The sequence below is a fragment of the Kryptolebias marmoratus genome, linkage group LG4, assembly GCF_001649575.2.
Source record: "Kryptolebias marmoratus isolate JLee-2015 linkage group LG4, ASM164957v2, whole genome shotgun sequence".
NCBI classification, from domain to species: domain Eukaryota; kingdom Metazoa; phylum Chordata; class Actinopteri; order Cyprinodontiformes; family Rivulidae; genus Kryptolebias; species Kryptolebias marmoratus.
In genome coordinates, this window is record NC_051433.1 from 5,621,540 (window position 1) to 5,641,385 (window position 19,846).

Genomic DNA, 19,846 nt, shown 5'->3' on the forward strand with positions numbered 1-19,846 from the left:
AAATAAGCATGACTTCTTGACCTCAATAAGTCAATATGCCTGGTTTTGTTTGTCATGTTTACTTGATATCTGGGAAAGATCTGCCACAGAGTCAGTCATAATGACTAATCAAAGCCCCAGTCTTCTTGAGATGTCTATGCTACATGTAAAATCTAATTCTGTAAAAAAATAATAAATAATAAAACACAGGCAGAGAAAAGTTTCAGCCTTAAGCAGAACTGTTTTAGAGAGTACAAAAGTCACTGCACTAATTTCAGCCTCTCCTGGATAAAAAACTGATCTGAATAGTCCTGATACAGGACATGAAAAAGCTTCAATACTGGGAGCGTTTCTTTGACCAGACCAGTGTAGATTTGTTCCACTCAGCACCTTGGCATTAACTTTGAACTTCCACAGTAAAGGCTAGGTCACAAAAGTAAAGACAGAGGTGAGTGTGGGGTTGTCGGGCTGCGTTAGTGCAAAACGTGTTGGAGATGACATTTGTCAACGCCATCACGAAAGCTTCTGGAAATACTGAATACCGCCTGTCAAGACAGGTCCTTCAGAAGCTCGACTAAAGGAAACTAGTCCAGCACGATACCTAAAGCAAACTGACGGAAACTCAAAGGTTTCAAGGGAAAAAAGTTAAATAAACCAACTGGAACTACGTTAAGAAAGGTATGATGGATGATTTACATTGAATCAAAACATTTTTCAACAAGCAGCTGAAAACAGACCTCAGGAGAACATCAGACCAACACTGAACTGAATTATAATTAATAACTTAATACAAACTGATAAAGCACAAGTTTAGAACATTATTATATGAATATGTTACAAATGCCTATCATGGTCACAATTTTAAATCCATATAATGGCTCCTATCTGATATCTCCAGTTTCCTACCAGAATCCAAAAATATGCATGTTTGGTTTATTGGCTACTCCACATTATGCTTAGGTGTGTGTGTGTGTGTGTGTGACTGTCTGTCTTGTTTGTCAAAATCTGTCAAATAAAACTGTGATTAAAAATCAAACCATGAGCATGAAGGAGCTAGAATAGAGTAAAAATAGTGGGAGATGTGCACATCCTCTAATCTTTCCCATGGCTGAGCAGCTGCCGTTTGTTTTCAGGCTAAACACTGACTTCAGTCACCAGCACAAAGCCAGACACATGTATTGTTAAGCCTTTGGAAACACAAGAAAAGTTTCTATGTTCTTTATTTTCTTCTAAATCCTAATTTTACCATGGATACATTCAAAACTGTTGGGAAACGTGACCCTAGGCTGATCTAAAATTCATAAATATAGATTACTGTTTAGGACTCCAGAAACATTAAACTTATTTGCAAATATCAGCCGTGCTAATAGCTCTGCTGATGATAATCATTATTTCCTTCTTTATCTAATTATTCGCTCTGAAATTTGCATTCTAGTCAGAGAGGTTATTTAACAACAAAACAGACAGAAATAGGATGCAATTTCCTGTTTGTTTGTTTTTTAAACTACATTTGATTTTGTTGCTACAAGCAAACATGAAAACAGCTTTCTTTTTCAACAATTACCGTTAAATTGCTCTGTCACAAAATAACATCTTAAAAAAAAATACAGTCCCTGTAACCAATGCTCCCAGTCTTGACTCAATCCATTTCAGTTTCAGAATCCTTTCCTTGTTCATTATGCAATAATTTCCACAAAAAAAAGGCTTTTAGCAGCCAAGATTTATATTCTGGAAAATTACAAGCAAAACAAACCTACAAAACATTCTAATCTAAAGTGAAAAAAATAAACAGTTCTCTTTTCCTGAAACAAACATACAGATTTTCACCTGACAGCTGCTTATAATTATTCCAAAAACTAAGTTTATTTATGGAAAATCAGCTCTTAGTAAATAAACTGAAATAAAAACAGAATGAAATGATTTATAAATCACATAAACCACCTATTAAACTGCAAAATGTACATATAAAATACATTTTTTAAGTGGTTTAAAAGCACTTTGGTCAACATTTGTATTTTTATTGTGCTCATAAATAAATCTTGACTGACATTTTTTTTTAACAAACATGTTTTTTTTATTTCTTATGAAATACCCATGTGAATAAATGCTCCTAATTAGCCTTTGTGAGAAGAAAACAACATTATTTGCTCTCTGACCATTTATTTGTCCAAAAACAATTCTTCATTATTTACCATTTTGCATATCGTCATCGCCTGCCTCGGAAATCAAAGGTGGAGCAATAACATTTTTGCACGTCAGTAGAAGCTGAAACTGATCCTCAGCTTATACTCTGAGCACTTACTATGTGACATTTTTGTTAATAAGTTCAACAAAACAGAATGACTTTTGTGTAATTAGTTGTTACACAATGTACTTTCCTTTAGAAAAGCAGCACTTTTTAAGCCAATTTTCAGCACAAAAAGGTTATTTGGTTTGAAATTTCCAGCACTTTCTATTTAATGGATTTGTTTTCTGCAAAACAAAACGGGCGCACACTTAAATGGCATATTATAGATAAATTCATGTATCACTAATAGACTATAAACACTTATAACAAGCGATAAAGCGATGCACTGGCAGTTTTATCTTGTTTTATCAGCAACTTTGTTGAGTTTTCTGATCATATGTTCCCAGATTCCATGACCAAGATGCTAAACTTCCATCCTGATGAGCCATGCAAAGAATCTCTCCAGTAATTAATTAACTGATAAAATCAGTTTAACATTTCTATGGCCTTTCACTTTTGGTAATTAACACTGCTAATTAGGAGAATCCGGGTCGGACTGTCAATGACCTTGTTATCTAACACAACAGTTGCTGAGCAGGTGTGTGCCGACTCCCTCAGCAGTCTCACGCCTTCCTCCTCCGGGACGGTAATCAGATGCTACAGGTTTACTGTTGTGTTACAGCTCTAGTAAGTATCAGTGTAGAACAAGGCAACAGACCCTGAAATCAACTAAAATCCACATTAGTTCTCCATTATCTTACCCTCCATAAGCTCCAAATGTGAAGCTTCTTTTTCTCTGAGACATCCTGCTGAACTGCTGATGAGGTTTCCACGATGTGTGCAGAATATCAGTGCAGTTCAAAACACGGGGCTACAGAGGAGCACTCACACCCGTGTTTGTTTCCCTTCATGCCTCCAAGTTTCTCTCCCCTCCTCCCTCTTTGTCTCAGCCCTCATCAAGTGTGTGTGTGTTTTATGTGTGCACTCCTGCGAGCCCTGCCTCCTTAACGCTCCTCTCTGCTCTCTGATGAACTAGCTTCCATCTCTGTCCAAATAGGAAAAAAAGGTGTGTCCAGCTTTAATGCTGTGTTGTTGTCTTGAAGACAAAAATTAGGATTTCTTGACATCCCTCTGATTGTTTACGATCTCATTTTTGTCAGGAAGAAGTCACAAGCTTGTAAATTTCCAACCAATCCCCAGAAATAAAGAGATGTGTTGCCTGTTGCTCTGCTTTATTGAGCACCTCTCCTGATGGGAATCACAAGTGCTCTTTGTCCATGAAATGCTCTTGTTGAAAAAAAAGAAAAAAAAAAAAAAAAAAAAAGGTAGGTGGGCAGGAAAAAACCCAATACACTTGAAGTTTTAAGGACGAACATCTTTTTCACCATGTCTTTTTTGTCTTTTTTTTCTTTGCAGAGCTCTTCATTTAGCATTATGCATGTGAATGTTGGAAAATAACAAAAACAGTAATTGAACGTTTCAAGAACTCGTCCGATGTTTGGATATAATTACTCATTCAGTTTGAGCAGGTGGGTGATTTCTCACCTCTTTAAATGATCTATTGAAATGTTAAAAGCAGGTCTGGTTCTAATCTGGACATCACTGTATGCAATCAGAAACAATTTCACAAATCACTGTCTGCAAACACCGTTCACTGTGCCATCCACAAATGCTGCTTAAAGCTCTATCAGACAAAAAAGGAGCCCTATGTGAACACCATCCAGGAATGCTACTGTCTTCTCAGGGCTAAAGCTCATTGAAAATGGACTGAGGCAAAGTGGGAAACTATTCGATGCTCAAAGTGAAATAGGAAATTCTTTTTTGGAAACTGTAAACATCAAAGCCTCCATACTAAAGAAAAGAGGAACAAATCGGCCTGTTATCAGCACTCAGTCCAAAGGCCTGCCTCTCTGATGGTATGGGGGTGCATTACTGCCTATAGCATGGGCTGCTTACACATCTGGAAACATCACCAATGCAGAAAAACTTTAGAACAACATATGCTTCCAATCAAGATGACATTTTTTCAGAGAAGGCCTCCATATTTCAGCAAGATTATGCTAAACATCAGACTGCATCCATTACAACAACATGGCTGCGTAGGAGAAGAGTTCAGGAGCTGAACTGACCTGCCTGCAGTTCAGCGTGCTCATGAGTTAAACACATTTGACACAACATGAAGTGAAAAATCTAGCAAAGAAGACACTGAACTGTTAAACAGCTAGAATCCTACATCAGAGCAGAATGGGACATTTCCTCTAAAACCTCTAGCAGCTGCTCTCCTCAGGTCCTAGATGTTCACAGACTGATGGTAGAAGAAGAGGGGAGGCCTCACAGAGGAAAACATGTCCATTGTGAATAAAATCTATGAGATTTGAAAATCATTGCATTCTTTTCTTATTTACATTTTACACAACATCCCAACTTTTGGAATGTGATTGCCACATGTGAAATAATGTTTTGTATTTTTTTGGTAAGGGCTAGTTGATTTATTTTATTTTTAAAGTGCTTTTTCTTGCTCTATCGGCCTCTGATTAAAAGATCCACTACATGCAGGGAGAGAAGGGGTGACATGCAGCAGAATCAGCTGACATCGACCTTCAGCTTCTGTACATTAAGCTTTCAATCAATCTGTTGAGCTACCCAGCACCTTTTGTTGTTTGACTTAACTTTTAAAGCCTTTGTGTGGTTCGCTGCCAGTCTTCTGCTGTAATGTTTTTTTTTTTTTTTTTCCGTCAGGCTTTAGGAGTGTTCATTGATCTGGTTAAAGGATCTGAAAACATAGAGCTTCAGTGATGGGACATTATTTTTCTACGCTGCTGTTCAGATGTTGAGGATTTGAAAGGATGCAACACAATATGACAAAGCAAAGCAATCAACCCATCTATCTATACTGAGAACGAATCAGTTCATTGCAGAGGTGGCACCACATAAAAATGTAATTTATGGAGTTCTGTAATTTATGTTGTAAAGAAAATTTATTCCTAAAATTCAAACATTTCATCTCATTATCCTCACTTTTATTCAAATGCCAGTAGGAACAAACATGCTTGCAGGCACTTCATCTGGTTAAATTATTTGGATTTTCTCATTGCAAAGACAAACACTGCATCTCGATTTCCCACAGCATCTTTTCACAGCTGCTCTACGATCCATGTATCAAATCAGGTCCATCTTCACATCTCTAGTGGTTGTTTAAACCTTTGGATTTTGGTTAAAGCCGAGACATAACGTCTCATTTCCTGGTTATGTTCAAGCAATTAAACACCAGCAATTTACAGAACACTTCCTCTCCTCTACATGCTGCTGTAAATTCAGCTGTGTAAATGAAAAAAAAAAACTAGTTTTGTAAAACACAATTTCAGTTTGTAATCACATTACTTTTTTATTTTAAAGGAAAATGTAATCTTGAATGTAAAATTTGTAAAGTAAATAAACCTGAGTCACTAATGCCACTGGTCTCAATCTGACCAAGACATTTTTTAGCTTTTTGCATAGATGGCATTTAAACACAAAAGAAAATGTTATTTTTCATTGCTGAAATCAATGCCACTTTAAATGCATCAGAATAAAATAGATGTCAAAAACACTTGCAACAGGGTGTGGTTAAAAATATACATCTTTGTTCTTATGGTCAAACAAGACAGAGCAGTATCCTCAGATATGCCCTTCCTTCCCATCTCTCCTCATTTTTTATCTCTGTTTTAGCTCTATTTCAGTGTCTCTTTGTTTCTCCTCTTTTCTTGCAATCCCTCCTTCTGCCTCTGGCTGCCAACACCACTGCCTGACCTATCCATTGTTTCATCTGTGTAAATTATTAGGTTTTCTTCTAAGATGGGGCTATATATACCCTGCCTTGGCTTGTCTCATTCAAGTGCATTTATTGTCCTCTTCTGCATGCTGCAAATGCCGGGGTGCCCTGACGACTCCACACACGACCTTTAGTGATTCTATTAGATCTGACTGGACCCTGGCCAGATGTGGGCAATAAATCAAATCAGAGGCTCAGAGGACTGAACGCAAGAATGCACCATTTGTAAATCCACTGTGTCCCCATCAAGGTCTACCAGTTTCTGCGTGGATTGATATTGACACTGATTGTCCCCTCACTGATCCTTTTATTCTGTCCTAAAAAAAAGAACAGGATCAAAAGTCATCTGATGTGAAGATTCATAATAAAAGCTGGTTTGGGGCCAAATTGAACCAAAAGCATAAACTTACTATGGAGGAATATAGATGATATTTTTGTATTATGACCTCAGGCATAATGATAAAAGTAATTTAGTGAATGTAGCAGGGATTTTATATCTTTTCTGAGCAGAGATGTTTTAGCCTGTCAGTGTTGTTTGTTCAGAAAAAGGAGCATTAAGACATCTGGGCACTTACAGGATTCATCTTTTGTGTTTGCAGCTTAAACATTGCTGTCACGTACTGCAAGTACAGGTTGACGTTTTTAAATAAAAATGGGAACAAATTGCTGTTCGTTTTCTGGAGTCGACTTACCTTGACTCATCTGCAAAGACCAACGCTAACATGTCATGTCAGCTGCAGAGCAATTCTCCAGAGCCAGACAAACACTGACAAACTGGTTATTGTCTCTACAGTGATGTCGATTCAAGAACCCTTTTCACTATTGCTTTTCCTTCATGTCCCCTCAAAGGGTGTCTTTAAAGGAGAATGTGGGAGCAGAGAAAAAGCTATTTACCCCGAGTGATCTGTCAAGTGAAAAGAAAAGGGCAGTTTGGTGTAATTATTAGTCTGTGTCTACAGGCTCCAGGAAATGCGGCAGGCTCACCGAAATGCTCTTTTAAAGCAAGTCAGCCTTGACTTTGAGAACTTGACTGTCAACAGGCTGAGGCAGACAGTGATGAGAGGTTGGCCTCGGTGATACACCCCAAAACATCACTGGTGCAGGAGTAAATAAATACTTAATAAATAAATCAACTCCAAAGCAAGGAGAAATAAACAGTGACACCTTATAATCTCAAAGGGCAGCCCCAATTTTTCTATCCTGGACTTAGTTCTTTTTTTTCTTTCTCTAAACTGTCATAACGGAGGTGGTGTTATTGCTCGTTGTCAAAAGCAAAATGCAATAATGTTTTTCCCTTTGTGAGTGATTCGTTTGTCTGTACTGTTAGCAAAATATGTCATGCACCAGAGTATAGATTTTAATAAACCAAATCATTGGATTTACACATGATTACCTTTTAGAGTCAACATCTAGGAGACTTTATCAACCTTGACACTGATCCCCAACACATATCTTCAGTGCTAACAGACTGCACAAGATTTTTGTCTTAAATATGGTCGTTCCTGACTCCTTCCCTGAGTGTGAACTGATCAACAACTGAGTCATCTGTGTCTGTTACCGAAGTGTCTCATGTGGAACTGGACAGATTTTCATGAAACTCTCAGAATGTAATCATTATGTGGACATCTACAACTGAAAGACTTTGAATCAACCCATTTCAAGATGGCGATCACAGCAAGTTAACCTCAGCTAACACAAAAATAGTTAAAGCTCTGTCAATTTTACATATATTGGGCTAATTAGTTTTAAACCTTGGTATGACAATATCGAGCAATATTATTCCATGAAGGATCGCTAGAAGTTTTATTTATGGTTTATTTTTTTCAGTTTGGATCTCTCAATTTCTTATGTTTTTGTATGTTTTCAGCTTATTTATCGTAATGTTTTTGTATCATGCTTTTGCAGCTAGAGTGTTTTGTTTGGTGGATGTTTCTAGTCTTATGTGCTTTTTTGTTACTTATTTATCTTGTCAGGGATTTTGTTTCGTTTGTTTGCGTTTTTTGGTATTTTAATGGCCATCGTTTCCTTCAGCTCACTTGACAACTCACTCAGTACACCTGTTGTTCATTACCTGTATTCCCAGCTGCGCCCCTTCAGTAATCACCCTCATCAGTACATAAACCCTTGTTTTCTCTTGGTTGTTGTTAGCTTCTTGTCACAGTTTTAATGACAAAAATTGGTCTGGTGTTTTGTTTTTTGTTTAACTTTATTGAAGTTTTGGGCTCTTCCTGCTGAGTACACGCCTGCCATTGTGGGTGTTAAACAACTGCATTCATAACAAACAAATTGGAAAATCATTTTGATCAATCTCTTTGGACTTCATGTGGTAATTCATTAGAAAGCTTATCTGAGGGCAGGAGCTCAAATGAGAAAATCAGTTGGATGATTTTTCTGCTCAAGACCCAGATATTCAAAGCGATAGCAATTACAGTGTAGAAAATTGATTGGGGTTATTATGGGATGTGTCAGAATATTAAAGAAACCTATGATAGTTTGATTGCAAACATGACTAGGTGTCTGATGCCATATGAGTGCCTCTGCAACACTGCTGCATTGAACGAAAATTTATGTTTACAAAATGTTAATTTAGTGTGTGTGTGTGTGTGTTTTACATTAGTATATTTATTTATCAATATTAGCAGACTTGTTCAACTTTTCCACACTTTAAACTAGCATTTGATTTCTCATTAATCAACTCTCAATGTCAAAAAAAAAACTTTTATAAAGATAAGTCACAGTGAGAACCAATGAACTCGAGGTCAAGATCGTGTCAATTTATCCAACCTTTAAAGTGCGCAAACAGACTGCAGGGCTGCGTCAGTGTGAAGTAGAAGATGCTTGGAACAGATTTCTGAAATCTGGCTGCTCAGTCAGAGTGCTCAGGATCTTAGGCTGAGGTGAAAGGTTATCTTTCCACAAGGCAACAACTCAAAGTACACCTCCAAAAAATACAGAACACTCCCAGTGAAAAACTCTGCAAGTTCAGGAGCCAGACTCAGTAAGATCTGTGGGGTTTCATGGCTAAAACTTACACAGACAAAAAGCAGAAATGTGCAAGCATATTCTTTGCAGCAGATTTCAAAAGTCATGGTCCTCCCTGTGTAAGTTATGTTTTATGTATGAACAAACTCATCTACAGCCTTGAGTGATTGCTGACATTCCTCTCCCTATTCATCGGCATACAAAATGACTGTTTTCATCAGCCCTAAATAGAGAAAATATTAAAGGCAACATCAGAAAAGTGCATTTCTTTTTTCAAAAAGGAAGACACTTAACATTGAATAGGGAAATGGAAATAGTTTTATTTGGAGATCTCGGTTTTAACAGCTAGAAAACAGAAATGATAACCTCTGGAAGCTCAGAAATAAAGAGACCTTGCAGAGGTAAAAAATAAAGAGTTATATAAAAATATGGGACAAAAAGCATATTATTAGCCAAGGTATGAGAGACAGAAACCATTACTTTATCTGCACTGGTTGAACATAGCATAGAAACGGGATTCTTCTCGATCTTTGTTTGGAGATAATTAGGATTCTGTCACAAATCTACAGATGGGAAATGAGAAGTTTTCTCTTTTTAAAGAAAGCTTTGAAAGCTAAAAACAGCACATGTGCCAACTAGAGTATTACCTTGTGCCAGAAAAACAAAGCTTTTAAAATTTTGTTCTGTTCTGAAAGTCACACTAGCAAGTTTTATTCCACCCTACAGGGAGACATCCTTGAATAAATTCATAAAAGTAATATTAGAAACAAAATCAAGTTTAAAAAATGCTACTGTGCTATTTTAATACAAACATTTTGTTGATTTATGCCATTTCTACCTATTTTATCTTTTCACATAACCATAAGAAGTTTGAATTGAATGAGATCTGAGCATGGTTTAACAAATATGTAAATTTAATTGTTGTTTTGTGTAGTGTGTGTTAGAGTTGTGTGCTAAATTGGCTGTTTAAAATGCAGCTTCACAACTAGTTGGTTGCTTGGTTTCAAATGCACAAAATTGATTGAGACTGCAATGGAAAATCCACCTATTTTCTCACAGATTTTACTCGCAGCACAGTGAGATGCCACCTCCAGTAGCAGAGGGACTTGTTGCTGTGAGAAATCCATGTGACTCCTTGGTCTCTGAGGTTTTTACAGCAGCCTGCATCTATGGTCTCTGTGGTACTGCTGGTCCATTAATAGTTGATACAGAGTTTGTAGGAGTTGAGTTCCTGTCACTTCTTCACCGTCTCATTGCTGAGCTCAGAGATGTGCTGAAGATCTCTGATCAGCAGAGCTTTGGCTTCAGATATTAGCCCCTCCAGCTGGATTACTGAGTCAGAGACGTTGCTATGGAACCAGGTTTTAGTCAAAACAGAACACACACTGACATTTTGCCACGTGTGTAATTGCAGCAGTAAATATGCATGAGGTATGCAAATTCTCACATTCCTCGTTTTCTTTCTCGTACATAACCTCGTATGCATGAGACCTGACAATGGCTCAACCTGATGCTTCAATATGGTTGACTTTAAATTTGTATTTTTTCTCGTTAAAATGCTAAAAACCTTCAAATGAAAAGATGAGCCAATTAACCAAATACTGATAGTTATTTCACTAAATTTCCGTTCATAAAACCAGTTCTGCTTTGCCATAGTGGAGAATTATTTACATAACAGAAGAAGGAAAACTTACTCTATTGTAGGAAAGGTCTCAAAATAAAATCTTACACTAGAAAGGTTTTTAAAATGTTAAGTCAGCACCTCCTCGGATTAAAATACTGAACAAAAACGATGAGATTTCAAGAAAGGGGCCGAGAGAAAATCATTTTTGTAGGATGTAGAGGTATATGAATGTCAGTAAGTTAGTAGAAGTGCTTTAATCTAAAATACAGGGATTTTAAACATGACTCAATTCATTTGATGAACAAAGACAGCTTCTGTACAACATTTTATGGCTAAAAATGGTCTAAAATGAAGAGCTGAAACAACCATATGGTTTAAATTTTCATTCTATTTTCTCTGTACTGGAGTCTGTCTACAAGCAGCTAATACCCCAAAGATAAATACATTGACCTACAGAGATGTTGTCCAAATATCCAAGCTCTCTCCAGGTGAGAGTCAGCAAACCTCCGAGTGAAGCCTGGAGGAAGAAAGACCTATTACACAGTAATACAGCTCCTCCCCAGAGGAAGCAGCAAAGCAGGACACAGAAACATTAAATATTTACCATCTGTGTGCCTAACTACACTCCTGACAACATTGCAAGGACAACACACTCCACCTCTGTAGCCCGAAAGGCCCAGAATTATGTTTCCAGCTCTTTACTGGCAATTTTTTTATAGAAGAAAATACATTTTTCTTTACTTTGAGACGTATTACTTAATCATTTTTAGGGTTGTACATATTTTACAAAATAAAAAGCAGGTAATTAAACTGCAACTACTGAAATTCTATAATTTTGGAGGCTATTAACGATCAATTAACGGGCACAAAATATTCACACCTTCTTTTGAAGCTGAATATTCAGCACTGAAAGTTAGTTTTACATGTAAGAAGAACAGCAGCAGGAAAAACAAAACAGAGGAGTGAAAGAAAGGCAGAAGACTAATAAAGTTGTCTCAGAGCAACACTACCCCTCGCTGTTAACCAGGGGAACTACTTTTCATCCTCTCAAGCTGCTTTTAATGCCTCGGGGCATGTTTCAGAGCTCTGTTTGACATAGACGACTCTGGATTTCAAGACAGAAAAACTCCACTGGCTTCACCACAGCAGAGACGGAGAAGCTTCACAGCAGAGAGAAATGGGTCAGGAGAGGAAGGCAGACTGGTTAGAAAATAAAAAGAAAGGTTCTATTTTCTTTTATCTTTTTAAAATCGTTCATTATTCTAGTTCGGGGTAAGCACATGTTACTGTGGGTTATCAAGCAGAAACAGAGGCTGCAGAAGTAACCACTGTTCCATCACCAGATTCAACAAATGAGATTCTCTTTCTCTTCCCCTAATTGCAAAAGGCGAGATTATTGGGGATGCTGACATTGTATAACTCGCTCATCAAACACAGAAAGATTCCAGCAGGAGCTCTGGAGACTATTCTTGTCTACCATCTTCCAGCCCCACTAGATCTGAAATATCATAAATTTCACAACTCATCTCTAGGCAATGATAACAGATAAATGTGGGGCAAGCTGCCGGGGAAAAAACAGGCAAACAGAGAAAAGGATGAAAAGGTGTGTGTTTTTTGTGAATCTTCAGGCAAAAGGTGTAGGTATATATAGCACGATTAGGCATGACACAACCAAATAGCCTTTATTTTGACTCTATCTGTCTTTGTGTTGCCCGTTTGCAGTCATTAGTGTGCTCGAGTGGAGACAGAGATGAAATATGAAGTCACAAATCACACGATAAGAGCGGGAGATTCTGCGAATGTGCCCTCAGAGCGGTGTAGAGCGAGGGCAGCAATTTTAACGCACTGTGCTGCTGAAAAAGCTCACCGGGACACAAACTCATCCTCTGGGTGAAAACCGAGAGCAGGAGCCCATTAGAACAAAAAAAAAAAAGAGAGAGAAATACAGAGGGCGAGAGGAAGAGGAGAACCAAGATAATTTTTCATGAAACAACTACTGAGTCTAACAGGAGGGAAGAAGCCTGAGGGCCACATTCTTGGTTTAATGACTTTCCAGACAGAGGTGCAACAGATTCTCAGACGGGGTTTGCTGTTGATGTATCCACACCAGGGTTAGAAAGACGGAGAGGTTTTTATAACCTTGCAGCCACATCGAATTAATCATTCATTGAGAACTCAGGGTTTGCTCACCATCAGTAACATGAGCTGGGCTGGCTGTTTGGAGCTTCTGCCTCTTTTTTCCCATTACACTTACAATTATTGTCATTCAAGCATTATCTAAAAAGATGCACTCGTGGTTACATGTGACAGAGATTTAGCTGTTTAAATTAAAATATTTTTTTGTGTGTGCAGGTTTGCAGTGTAATGCTTAGGAGAGAAAGAAAGAATGACAGAAAAAACAAAAAAAATAAACTATGTAATTAAGTGCCATGAATAAAGCATAAAAAAACAAAAACGTTTTGTTCTCCTATACTACAGTTTTGCGTATTTAATTGTCAGATAAAAAGAGAAAAATAAGCTATGTGCTATTTTTTCTGCCAGAGATATTTTGTGGAAATCATTTCTCTACTCTAAAACAATAACCACAGTTTACAGCACTGTACAAAAGGATTGCAACTTTGGAAAATGCTTTATTTATTATTTTTTTAATTTGAGGGTATGAAGCATACATTCTTCTTACACTGCAGCAAAGGATGAGGTTAGTGCTGTTGGTTTCAGAGCCTCCATGTACTCGTTTTCACCAGATAAACCTGCCCTGTCAGCTCCTTTTACTGTTGGACAGTAACTTTTTACAGCCTTTTGTTATAAAGTCGCCTGCATTTCAGATAACATTGCAGTCTTTCATTCTTTCCACTGGAGTCACGTCAGAAATCTATAACTTGAAGGCCGGTTTGGTGACAGTAATACTTTTAGATAAAAGTGGGAAATGAAATAAAATCTCAGCTTGCAGCAGCTGTGGAGATCATACTGCAAGTCTTTAAAAGATGCAATCTGACAGTGAGCTGCTGAGAGCGGAGACGCTGCAGTCTCCCAGCAACACGGGATGTGAAATCTGTTTTTACAGCCAGTTGTTGCAGAAAACAACAGAAAACAGCAAATTCAGAACAGAATTCATTTGACTGTTGTAAAGTCATTTTGTGCACAACTAAAGAGTTCAAAACTCACTCAGTAGTATTTATGAACTTCTGGCGAGTCAACATTATTGGATAAAACTCCAAAAATGTGACGTAATTAAAACAGCAATTTAATAATAAACCTGAAAGTGCAATTCAAAAAGGTAACTGCTTCATTTTTATTTTTTAAAGAGAGTTTAGAATTTAGTTTCCTGATTATTAAATTTGTCTTTAAAAGTGATCAAATTTACCTTGTTTAAGTTATATTAGATAAGGTTTTCAATATTTTAAACGATCTGTAGCTAAAGATCTGAAAGAGTCTTTGACAAACATTCAGAAAAACATGATTCGAAGCAAAGTGGAGTGAAGTGAGGAGTGAGTGGTCTCAGTGAAATCACACCTGAATGTAAATGTCTTTTGTGCCACGGTGTTTCCAGGAGCACTGTGATCACTGTGTTCACATTGATTTTCACTCCTTTTCAGTCCTCCGCTTCAGACGCAACATCAAAGAGAAAAGCCATTCTTTCTTTTGCTTTTGTTCCCGGTGTGGCATTTCACTGAACCTGGTGGAGCAGCTCCTGTCCTGACTCTTTGACATCCCTCTGACTCCTGCTGGGAGCTGGTACACCTGATCCTCTGAAGAGATGACAACACAGCATCCGAGGATGTTTACCATGAACGTGTGAAATTATTTGGAAATAGAAAAGTTAAGAGAGGAGATCTCCAAACTGAGAAACACATCAAGTCATCTCTGTTCCAGTGATGGAGATGGAGTAAGCTGAAACAATGTCTCATCAGTATTACACGAGTTTGCCAACATCACGAGTTTGTCAGTAAGTTAATCATTGTCACATGAGTTTATCTATATTAATTAAGTTTATCAGAGACACACAAGTTCATCAATACCACATAAACAGACTACCCTAATCATCAATAATACGAATGCAGAACTCAGTTATTTTCCCATCACTGAGCATGGTAAAAATCTATTGCCATAAGAGTTTATCTGTATTACATGACTTCATCGATACCACGAGTTCATCAGTAATATCTGAGTTAATCAATACCATACAGGCAGAGTACCTCAATCATCAATAAAACATGAGTGCAAAGCATTGTACAAATGTTCATTACCACATGAGTTCATCAGTATTACACAAGCTTGTCAATACCACAGGAATTTAACTGTATAACATAAGTTCATCATTACTACATGAGTGCATCAGTTGATATATGAGTTTATCAGTATCAGAGTTCATTATTAGCACCAGAGGCCCTTCATCAGTCAACAGCAGTTATTTGTCCATTACTAAGAATTAAACAAATACAAATGTTTAGGAAATATTGGTGGATTCTGATATTCTAAATAAAGTTAATGTGATGCACATGGATGTCTGGGATAGAGATGTTTATTTTTAATTTCTGCATTTTTAAACAATAATGACAGCTTAAAGTTGATAAGTTTCTAACTAGTTGTCCAAGTGGCAGATGGTAAATTATGTCTGTTACCTAAATAGAATATTCCAATCCTGCTTAATCACATCCATCCAAACTTGGAACTCCTAATGTTGACATTTTATTAAAACCCATACACTTATTGATTTTTAAAACGCCTTGAAGGGAGAGTCGAGTGTCAGACGGACAAGGACACTGTCAGTTTTTGTTTAATTATTTTATTTTCACTCAGAGATGAAAAGATCATCTTTATATATCGCTTTCAGACTAAAGCCTGTTCAAACTGTGTTTTGGACTGATGGCTCTCAAGCAACAAATTCACCTCCAAGACGAAGGGAGCAGACTTGAGGGAGTGAAGAAAATTGTAATTGAATGCATCCTTGGTGACTTTTTAAACTCAAAGGGCAGAGCGAAAATCATCAAGTCAAAGGTTAAAGTACTCATTTGACTGAAAATCACTTAGTAAAACTGATGTTCCTAAGAGTGAATACTTCTCTGAGCCCTTCAATAGAAAAAAAAAAATGTTTTTGGAGTTTGAAAAAAAGTTTACATCTGCAGTTGAACTGCCTCATCCTACTGCCTTTTGTGAAGAATATTGATGTTTTCATTCAGGACACTGACTGCTATACACATCTTCATTGACTGAAATAAGACTTGATAAACAGTAACAGACAGTTAATTAGGACAGGTTACTTGTGATGTATGCTTTTCCAAGAACAGAAAAGTCTCAAATGGTCCTCTTTAACATTTTATTTTTATTATATGTGGCTCACATTTAATTGCTTTTATCACAAATACACAGAATTCAGTGAGATTGGAACTGAAAGTTTTAAGTTTTCCTGCATTATTGAGTCAAGTTTGAGCCTGAAACTGGTCCCCAATTCTTTAGATACTAAAGAAGGTTTCCATTAACAGGGTAACCATACAAACATGTTGTTAAGGCTGCAGAGCAATGCTTAAAAAAAAAAAAAAAAAATCAACATCCATTGTTGGAAACTGAAAACAGCAGTCTCTTGTTGATCCTCTCTACAGGGAGGATAACCTGCCTGAACCAAACCAGTCTTTGTGGTCATTATTAACACAGACCAACAACAGCTACCACATCCACTAAAGGACCTTTAACATGCTGCTAACCCAGCTGATATCTGCAGGGAAACATCAGTTCACTTTCACCTTTCATTGTTTGGAAAGAACTCAACTTCCTTAAAGATATCAGATGTTTTTTAACACTCAGAGAATGTTGCTCCATGCAGCATAGCTTTCATAATAACAGAATTTCCTCCACATTGAATTTCTTTCCAATTACCCTCCTCAGCTAGGTCCGTTTCATGGTTCAAGGCTGTAGTTCAGTTTCTTTTTTATTAGCTTTTATTTGTTAGAGAACCTTTGCCCTCCAGGAAATTCATGCTTCACAATCTGTGCTATCACCTCCGAGAGACTACCTCATAACAGAGAACAGCTTAATAAGTTGTAGACGATGTACTGCCCAAGCAATAATCAGCTTTCAAACGGGGCCATCAGGGAGACCTTTCATAATTGATTTTTTTGTTGTTGTTGCTTGAAGATGCGTTTTGGTCAGTATGCTCCATTATTAAAATGATCATTCATAAGAATTATTGTTCAGAAAAGATAATACAAGATGAAAAATCACGTCTTTATTCCATCGTCCAGTTCTGGAGCTAGGAAGGTGGGAAAATGCTGCGTTTAAGTGACAAACATTTCTTATATCCAAATAGCTTATGTTTGTTTTTAGAAATTTACAACTCTTGGCCAGACTGAGCCAATGATAGACCAGTTGTCTTACAATAAGTAGATCAGTGGTGTGTCCCTGGATAATGAAACAATAAACCACATTGTTGTGAATAATCACTGCTGAGAAAAGAACAGGGGTGTCAAACTCAGATCCACAGGGGGCCAAAATTAAAGACTTGATTGGCCAATGTTTTATGGAAAAAAAAAGATACAGAGTGCCTTGCATATGTATTCAACCCTCTTGGTAATTATTGAGGTTTGGAGGCTGAATAGATATGCACGCTCCATTTTACAGTTTTATACAGTATTTTTTGTAGAATTATTGCTTTTAATCAAATTCAAATTTTAAATTAAATTCCAGGTTGTAAGGCAAGAAAATAGAAAGATTACCAAGAAGGATGAATATTTTGGTTTCCAGATGTAATATGTCAAATTAATAGAAACTAATTACCTTTTCTCAAGACATAATTTATAGAATTTAAAGCAACTTATTGATAAAATTAAAAAAAAAATCAAATTAAAGAGACCCGTCACATTATTATTATTTTTTTTAAAAGCACTAAATTCTTATCCCTTGTTGTTTATCAGAAGTTTATTTCTTAGTGAAACATTCTATCATAATCATTATGCCAGGTAAAAAAAAAATCCAAATATTCAGCTGCTAACATTTTTCTTAGAAATAAAACGATCACAGATAAAAAATAAAGTATACATGTAAGCAGCTCCAGTCATGACATCTTTTCATCAGCAGGAGTTCAGTCAGTCCCATTTGGATGCCATTTGTCTCCCTTTTCACATTAAAATGAAAGATAACTAAAAAAATAAAACTTTTTTCCAGTTCAAAAGCGTTTTTTTTTTTCCCCATGAGATATCTGTAGAAAGTATGCTCAGCTTCTCAGACAAAATAAGAAGCGATAAAGACTCGATCTTAGCTAAAGTTAAAATGTAATAATGGCCTATTTAAATCAATTTTGACTTCATTCATTTAGGGTCTTTTTTTGCTTGTTTGCTTGGTTTTTTGCACACAGTCTGCTTTAAGGTGATGCAAAATTCTGCAACCTGCCAATCAGGAAAGCACTCAAAGATTGCAATCCATTAAACAAAGGGATAAGTGGGATATTTTGGAGCAGACAGCATTCCCCAGAGAAGGCATAAAATCAAATATTGAAGCCTGTAATGAGTTTAACTGAGAGGCTTGGAGGGCCCTCGTGGGCTGCCAGCAACAGTAGAAAATATTAGATTGATCCCATTCATGACAACAAAGCTTCATAAGGCATCGCCTCGGGGAAGTTAACTTTTATTGCAGAAGAGCTGAATTTTAGTGAAAACAGTTTAAAGAATAAAAGAAATTAATAAATGATTTGTCAGAATGGATTTTAACCACAAGCCCCACCAAAGTAGAGATGGTTTTGTATTTCAGATTATGTTGTCACTGTCATTATATCAGTCCCGATAACACAATGATTGTATGATTTTATTTTTCTTGTTAGAAACTGTTTGTTATGAGCACGGGGCCAGCGTGTGGTTATCTGTGCAAGCAAGATGTGTCTCCAAATGTTGACCTGTCTGCAGAAACAACAAAATGCCTGTGTGGATGAGAAGATAGAATCAAAGAAAATGACAAGATAAAGGTGAAACAGACATTTCATTTCGTCTAAACGGTTCTAATCTGCTTTTGTTAAGTTGCACAAAAAGACAGCCCTTTTTCAAGACAAACCACTCTCTACAGTATATATTTATTTTTTGCACCAAGCTTAATAAAAACATGACAATGTCTTCACAAAGAGTAACTCAACAAGCTTTCCAATGCTTTAGGAGGGAAAACCTTTCCAATATTATTGCATGCACTTCTAAATATACTAAAAGCATCAGTTCTTAAACAACATATTGCCAATTTCAGTCAGCTTGAAATGTTCTTGTTTAATAATAAATTGAACTCCAGTGCTACTTTTTTATCATCAATTGGTACAAAAAGCTTCTGTTTAAAATGATTTTGTTGTTGTTTTGTGCCCAACTTTTAACTGAGTTGTCATTTCATAATCTGATTTATTCCCTTAATGCCTCTAGCCATTTTATAGACAGAGACCTGAAATTAAGGAAACAATAATGATACAGGGGAAAAAAACCTTAAGGCTAAATTCACAAAAAGTTAGATTAAAATATATATTTTGCTACTATAAAATCTGACTATAATTACTATTAAATTAATGAAGTGAAAATTGGGAATTTTTAACCAATACTGCTTAAAAGAAATCTAAATTATTTACAAGATAAAAAAGGTAATTATTGCAAATTATGAAATCAAACATAAAAATGTCATCCTGAACTACATCAGATGGTGCTGTTTACATCATTTAAATGAAGCTTTTGGCAGAATCCATCAAAAACCACATGGATACATGAGTCACATGATTGACCTACATTAGGCTGGCATTAGTTTGTGAAGGTAAACAAATATGGTGGAATCTGACAAGCCTAGAACCTTGGAGAAGATGTTTAGGTGGAAATATCTGAGTGAATCTGCTGTTAAACACAAAAAGAGAGAAAGATCGAGTAAGACGACTGTCAAGAATAAATATTGGGAATGAAGCAGGGCAGTGGAGCGTCATAAAGACAGAGCTCAGCATTCAAACTAACATGTCTTTTACAAAACTTCTTCTAGACCGATAGGTTTATCGATTTAACACAGTGTATCTTTTTACCTGCAAACTTTACTGAACAAATCTGAGCAACCAAACCTCAAACCACCTGACAAACCTTCCTGTAATCAGTTTGTCTTGTGCTCCGGACACCCACCTTCACTTCCTTTCATCGATTCTTAGCTACATCATCCCTTCGCCTCATCGTTCATTCCTACCCCTTTATTTATCTCATTCCTTTCATTTAACTCTTCACCCTCTGTG

The 19,846-nt window shown here is 36.7% G+C and overlaps 1 protein-coding gene across 6 annotated transcripts in view; it reads right to left on the reverse strand.

Annotated features, from left to right (window-relative positions):
- The window catches only part of si:dkey-166d12.2 (rap1 GTPase-activating protein 1), a 99,462-nt gene that overhangs the window by 58,918 nt on the left and 20,698 nt on the right, over positions 1-19,846 (reverse strand). For 3 of the 6 annotated variants that reach the window (XM_017408775.3, XM_017408771.3, XM_017408767.3), the window contains exon 1: positions 2,968-3,144. The exons of 1 other annotated variant lie outside the window; for it this stretch is intronic. In XM_017408775.3, coding sequence (XP_017264264.1) covers positions 2,968-3,011 — 44 coding nt within the window. In that variant the 5' untranslated portion in view covers positions 3,012-3,144. Of the gene's footprint in view, positions 1-2,967; positions 3,146-19,846 lie in introns of those variants that run through there. 2 more of the 6 variants (XM_017408769.3, XM_017408766.3) reach the window with 1 other exon arrangement.